The 6,805-nt window shown below is 46.1% G+C and overlaps 2 protein-coding genes across 2 annotated transcripts; one reads left to right on the top strand and one right to left on the bottom strand.

Moving 5' to 3' along the window:
* Positions 1-2,861, bottom strand: LOC133890680 (ATP-dependent helicase hrq1-like). The gene is made up of 7 exons (XM_062331171.1): positions 2,503-2,861; positions 1,858-2,321; positions 1,590-1,658; positions 1,386-1,508; positions 1,151-1,300; positions 941-1,072; positions 1-706 (listed from the first exon to the last, which is right to left on the bottom strand). Exons 2-7 carry the CDS (start codon positions 2,224-2,226, stop codon positions 452-454), a joined length of 1,098 nt encoding a protein of 365 aa, XP_062187155.1. The 5' UTR covers positions 2,227-2,321; positions 2,503-2,861; the 3' UTR covers positions 1-451.
* A 2,414-nt stretch (positions 2,862-5,275) lies between these two features.
* Positions 5,276-6,595, top strand: LOC133890058 (cytosolic sulfotransferase 5-like). Its single transcript, XM_062330498.1, has one exon. It carries the CDS (start codon positions 5,368-5,370, stop codon positions 6,385-6,387), a length of 1,020 nt encoding a protein of 339 aa, XP_062186482.1. The 5' UTR covers positions 5,276-5,367; the 3' UTR covers positions 6,388-6,595.
* Positions 6,596-6,805: the final 210 nt, after the last annotated feature.

Genomic DNA, 6,805 nt, shown 5'->3' with positions numbered 1-6,805 from the left:
TAATCTTATCTCTAAACAAATAAAATACAAAACTAGCAAACTTGTCTCCTAATTAAAAAGGTAGCATATCTCCTAACTTAAAAGGTAGCATATCTCCTAACTTGATCTCATACTCTATTGCGCCTATATCAGAGCACCATAGGAAAGAAAAATTACTTAGTACTCGTTAATATGGCACTTAAGTATCATAACGTAGTACTCGAAAATAATGGTGTCGCAGTTAACCAATATGTCCTCTGACTAAAAAATTAAACCACAAGTAACAATGTTTTTGTTTTATGAGAATCTCAAGTAACGTGGTGCACTAAAGTAAAACTTCATTCTGATTCTATGATTCATAAGCCATGTTGTCTGTCCAAAGATAGACAATAGTACAACTTTTAATAGCAAATACTATACTTTTAACCACTTGAGAAATGAAACTAGGAAAACAGCTATATGGCATCAGTGATCAAACACCCATACATAGATCAAAACCCAATGTGAACGTAAAGTTATAATGAAAAGAAAAGGTACCAGTAACATAACTATAAAAGGGTAAAGGGGAGTGTATATCACTATACCTTGAGCGTCTAGTTACTGAACTACCTTTTGAACTTCCTTCCTTTGTCATATGTAGTGGGGGGTTCCACGAGAGAAAGTACTTGGAACCACAAGGACTTCCATCATTCTGAATCAACTCCACCTCATTCAAATTGGCCAGTTCCTGGAACAAATAGGATTTCTTTGTAAAGACAAAATGCACCCAGCTCCGTGCAATATTCCCAAAAGAGCGCCGCTTGCTCAAACAAAATTACCCAAGACATTAAGCTCTTGCTCAAGTTACTAATAGACACTTGTCATAACAATATTTTTTTAGAGTAAAAAGATAAGCGATTAGACATGTTGGAATAATAAATCAAATTAAACATAATTCTATAGCCCAGAAGAACATAGTTACCAGTCGGGCATTATCCCTAATCCACAAACGACCTTCTCTAGGAGTATCACCATCATATATTTTCACATCAATATTAATATGAAATGCATTCTTCATCTCTAGTAAAGTCCTCAACTGATCTTGAGCTAAAGCCTGCGAAACAAAAGGCACATGAATTTCTGTCAATACTACAAATAATCATTCCTAAAATTTAGTAGGTTATGCCCAGACCTTTGTTGGAAATATATACAGAGCACATGCCATCAGGTCTTGAGAGAGAGATTCAAGAACAGGAATGTTGTAACACAAAGACTTTCCACTTGATGTTGAAGTTGCAATCACAACATGCTTCCCAGAAATGGAGGATTCTATGGCTTGAGACTGCATTCAAGTTAAAGGTCAACATACGAAAAAATGATCTTCAACCAACAAAAATATGTGCAAAAGATGAAACATCTCACCATACCTGGTGGCTATACAACCCAGATATTCCAATACTCTTTAGTGCTTCTCTCATAGCTTCTGAAAGATGACAAGGAAGTTCCACATATGATGCCTCTCTAGATGGTACCTCTTCGGTATGTACCATCTGCATATACAAATTGCAATAATGAAAAGACTACGGTTTTGTTTACATCGCTGTTTTCAGAAAGGTATCTAAAGTGAAAACCTGTCCCTCCTTTCCAAGTCCTTGTTTCAGATGTTCAACCATTCCAGCAGGTTCTAACAGTTGCATATCCTGCATTCAAACCAGATAATCAAAAAATTTCCTGGATTCTACGGAAAAAATTCTGTCTGGCAAGCCAATGTGCATAACACATGCCTAATGTATTCTCCTTGGCAAGGAGCACTAAGTTGTGGTTTGGATTTGGCCTATGGGTGATGTTAGTTACGATGAAGTTGACATGGGCAGATTAAAAAACTGAATGCACACGTACATGACACGACAACGCAGCAGATTTGACCACCCCGCTTTTCTTCCTTATGTTGCACTGCTCAGATGTACCATTCGCTCCATACGAAAGCGTTTCTGGGGAGCCATTTCCATTTTCTTTGCAATTTTTTCTCCTTTTCCTTGAAGACCCAGTTGAGGAGCCTTGGCATGTTGGCATATCCTCTACAAGCCTCCCAGAGCACGGGATGCTTGAGGAGTAAAAATCTTTTGATGCAGCATCAAATTGTGGGCTGGTTGGGATAGATGACAGGTCATCCATAATGTCTTGCCATGCTGAATTAGCCGTAGCTGACACTTCTGGTGCCTTTATGGATTGACGCCCTGCTCTTGACCTACGCGGACTGAATAACATTGCTGTGGCGTCCTTGTAAAGGGAACGAGAACAATGAATTCTCCATCACCGATGACAAGGCTGCCAATCTCGACGTGTAAGCGCAATTTAGCACCCTTCATCAACAGAAAATTGTTACCATTAGAAATCCGCAGTCATATACAATTGTGGCGAGTGTAGTGCGGTTGCAACAATCTAAACAAGGCCCAATGCCGTGAATCGAGAGAAACCCATTGGAGTATTGGACGTCGAAGTGCTAGAGGCAGAGAGATCAAGAGGGAGCCTGCTGCAGGGCACCTTGAGGAAGAGGTGGAAGCTGAGGGAGACCTGCGCGGGAGGGAACGAGCTCCTGAGCGCGGCTTTGAGGTCCCGGACGGAGGCGTCGGCGGTGATCATGACGGCCGTGGACCGCCCGTCGAGGGCCCGGACCTGGACCTCCCTCTCCTCACGCGCCATCAGGGCCTCGCGAGCGACCAGAGACCGCCGCCGCGGCAAGTGCGGGCTGGGAGAGGGAGCAGCCGAGCGGGGTAGGGTTGCGGTTCGGGCCCCGGCTGGTGGCTAGTTTTGGCGCGCGCCGCGCGAGGAAGGGGCTGCGGGCGGCGGTTGCGCGGCCGTCTCGTCTCGGACTCGTGCTCCGGCCAGGGTTGTCGGGTGGAAATGGCAGGCGGGCTCGGTGGTGTGGGCTCGCTGCCTGATTTGGGCCCGTGCCGGCGTCTCGAAACATGGGCTGTGAGGTAGTTAGCCCATGGACCGCCGTGGTTAGAGACGGAGAGATTTGAGCCGTAGCTGGGTTTTTGGGGTTTTTAAATATTTTTAAAATAAAAATCGAAAATATATGTGTCCGTTTTGAAAAATTAAAGATCTAGACGATAGCATTCTCTGTATCAGAATTTTTTATGACTATTTTGATAGTGTTTTAAGTTTTGAGAGTATTGGAACGTAACATTTTTTTATTTTTAAACATTTTGCCCAATGAAAGTCTGTATCGCCCTTTAACAACGGACGATAAGAGTTTATATCTGTAATTTTTTAAGATAGAAATATATATTTTTATTTTTATTTGAAAATATATAAATAAAAAAATCGGTTTTTTTTCTCCCGCTTGTAGCGTGTTGAGGATAGTGGATTAGCACGAAGCACAGAGGAGAGGAAGAACACAAACAACAAAGAGGATGGCACCACGAACCTGGGTAGTAAATTCAACATGAACACAAGTGTAAAAAACAAACACAGAACACATGCAGGCTTCTAACTGACAATCTGCACAGCAATATATAAACCCACGTAAACTGGATAAAAACGAAAACAATTACCTCGTAACATAGGGGTGCGGCAATCACACCAACGGGAAGAAAGAAACCCTGTGGGCAACATCAGTGGGAATCAACGGGATGATTATTAGGTCCTAAGAAAGTGCCTCTATGGCATGACAAGACGTGCGCAATGTGGATTGGGAAGTGTCTTTACCCATGGGGAACTTGATCCAACACATACGAAACAAGATAGTCGTATAAAACGTACATCGATTACATAAAATGACAATGGCGATTACAATATAGCGTAGTCTAATTTGCTAGTGGGCGGTAGCACTCCGGTCGGGCTTGAACTCCTCCTACTTTGCCTTCGCCGATAAGATGTACGGCTGCTGGGGGCAAAAGTTATTTGCCATCGGAGGAGCAGCGCTCGAGGTAGCCCTTAGCTTGGTGCTCCTTGAGACGCCCATCAGAGAGCTTGACGAGCGTGCGAAAGGAGTCGTTGAAGTCCTTGATCCCGTCGGCACCCCTGTCCACAATGGCGCGTCCTTCTTTGGGACGTACGATTCCTCGAAATCTGTCTCCGCAAAGCACTCAAGTAAGGCAACCCCAACATCTTTCTTCCCTTTCTCGTACAGCCGCCCCATCTTGGGCCACAGGTCTACGGTGTTGCTTTGGACCTCGTCTCGTGCGTTGCGAATCTTGCCATAGTCTGTCGTGGTGAGAGGAGCCGGTGTTTGGACTGTAATTTGTGACATTTCCTTTTATCTGGGCCTACAAACAAAATTCCGAATTCCGGGTGCTGCATCTCACGAAAAAAATGATCAAGTGATGTTACTATTTTAGTGGCTTCATTTTTTGAAAGCCTATTTTAGTGGTACTTTGTTCTGCTTTGATCTGCGATACAAATGAAATCGCTTGCGAATGAGGTTGCTAAATCGTCTGCGGAAGCAAGCTCATCCAGCAAATAACATGTACCCGGCGAATTAGCACACAACAACTTGATAGTAATATACTATTACATGCGAAGTGGTAAGGCTCGGGTGGTGAGTCAAATCTACCGAGCTTGTTGCCTGGGTGACGCACCGGGGTTTCGATTAATTTCAGATTTCTTCAGCTCCTCCAGTGTGACGTTATAGAAGGGACTACGATGTGCTCGTCATCTACGGGATTTTCAATGGGTCCCGGTGATCTCCAGATGGACGCTTGCTTCAAGCTGCGTGTAGTTGTAGAGCTAGCATGCGCGTTTGTTAGGTATGTGTGGGATGGGTGTGTGTGTGAGGTGAGTGTGCGCATTCGTATTCAGATACTATAGCTATTTTCAGTGATGAGAGTAAAAAAAATACTATTACATCCGATTTCGTTTATTTGTTATTGCTTTTTACTGTAGCGAATTTCACCAAGCTTTTTTCTGAAAATAATTTATAGATACTTAGAAATATACCATACAAGTAAACAAATTTCATAATAAATCTAATAAATATAAAATTTTAAATACCTATAGATCCTTTAAAAATACACAGTTAAATTTGTTACGATAAAAATAAGGACAGGTAAACTGAGAAGTACACATTTACCGTACACCTGGCCTGAATCAAATCATATCTTGTGCAGTTCATTTTCAAAGCGTGGGAGGCGTGGAGCTCTGATCCTTGGCGGGCACGCCAAGGTAGCACTCAGCAAGTCAGATGTCACATACTCACATGCCATCAGCTCCATTGTTCAACCAGGAAAAATTATCAACCACATGTCCACATGTCAGCACCCAAGTCCAAATTTGATACCTTCCAAAGCCTGTGTGTGTATATATACACGCGTGCGCCGGGAAATCGCACTGACAATCAGTGACCGACCATTTCACACCCCTGATCACTTCTCTGCTCGCGCGCGCTCTCTGCTTCGTTATTCCATGGCCGCCGCCGCCGCCGCTACGCCGAGTCAGTCCGGTCCTGTCCCGTTTAAGGACGTCGACGACGGCTCAGTCCCGAAGCACACTCCCAAGGAGGAGTTCGGCGACCTCGTCTCCGCGCTGCCGCGCAGGCAGCAGTCCATCCTTCAGCTGCGCCTTTACCAAGGCTTCTGGCTGCCGGCGCACTGGGTGCCCGGCACCGTCGTCTTCCAGCGCCGCTTTGCACCGCGCCCCAACGACGTGGTCCTCGCCAGCTATCCCAAATGCGGCATCACGTGGCTCAAGGCGTTGGCCTTCGCCGCCGCGGCGCGCGGGACGTACCCGCCCGCCAGCGAAGAGCACCCGCTCCGCCGGCTCAACCCGCACGACTGCATCCCGTTCATCGACGAGATCTTTACCACCGGGGAGGAGACCAAGCTTGACATGCTCCCGTCGCCGCGCCTCATGAACACTCACCTGCCGTATACCCTGCTCCCCGAGCCGGTCACTGCCGGTGGCTGCAAGGTCGTATACATCTGCAGGGACCCCAAGGACATGGTCGTCTCGCTGTGGCACTTCCTTCGGCGTGCCCAGCCGGACCTCTCGTTCGCCGACACGTTCGAGTCCGTCTGCGACGGCACGGTGTTGGTCGGCCCGGTCTGGGACCACGTCCTCTCTTACTGGCGCGCGAGTGTTACGCACCAGGACAGAGTGCTCTTCCTGAAGTACGAGGACATGCTGCGAGACACGGGCGCGAACGTGCGGAGGCTGGCCAAGTTTATGGGACAGCCGTTCTCGGCCGCCGAAGAGGGCGTCGGCGCCGTCGCGAGCATCGTGGAGCTGTGCAGCTTCGACAAGATGAAGGGGCTGGAGGTGAACAAGGCTGGCACCATGGGGGCATACTTCACCATGCCGCGCGACGCCTTCTTCAGGAAGGGGGTCGCCGGAGACTGGGCGAACCACATGACTCCGGCGATGGTGACGCGGCTGGACGAGATCGTGCGTGAGAAGTTTAGTGGAACAGGGCTCACCTTCACATAATCATCTCGTGATGCCGACGTTTGTGGAGCGAATCTTTATGATTATCTCCTTTAGCTATGTCCTTTAATAATTGTAACTGCATGGGATGAATGCTTTCGTGCCACATTACGGGATAAGTTTGGCACACTTGTATTTTATTCGAGCATGGCAGACACATTGCAAATGTGTCTGTACGTATCAAATAAAGAAATGAATTTGATTCCCTTAACCTTTAAAATCATTGTAAGAATTAGTAAAGTGACCCGCACAACTGATACGGGGAAACATAATTTCGTTTTTTATGTAAACTCCTACAATTATGTAGGAACGAGAATAGTAACTAGAGGAGGTGAATAGACGTCTTAGTAATTTTCTTTCAAAATAGATGATCTTTTCTTATTTCTCACCCAACGCACCTCAAAACGCTCAAACGAAAGCA

This window comes from Phragmites australis, chromosome 14 (genome assembly GCF_958298935.1).
Source record: "Phragmites australis chromosome 14, lpPhrAust1.1, whole genome shotgun sequence".
NCBI classification, from domain to species: domain Eukaryota; kingdom Viridiplantae; phylum Streptophyta; class Magnoliopsida; order Poales; family Poaceae; genus Phragmites; species Phragmites australis.
Note: the sequence above shows the minus strand (reverse complement) of the source record. Positions and strands in the feature narration are given on the sequence as shown.

Bases quoted from the DNA above. Each gene is read 5' to 3' on its own strand.
- LOC133890058 (XM_062330498.1), top strand. From the start codon at position 5,368: ATGGCCGCCGCCGCCGCCGCTACGCCGAGTCAGTCCGGTCCTGTCCCG.
- LOC133890680 (XM_062331171.1), bottom strand. From the start codon at position 2,226: ATGTTATTCAGTCCGCGTAGGTCAAGAGCAGGGCGTCAATCCATAAAG. The intron at 1,659-1,857 runs GTACGTGTGCAT...GTTTGAATGCAG, and splicing joins CTGCTGCGTTGTCGTGTCAT to GATATGCAACTGTTAGAACC. The intron at 1,301-1,385 runs GTATGGTGAGAT...ACTTGAATGCAG, and splicing joins CTGGGTTGTATAGCCACCAG to TCTCAAGCCATAGAATCCTC.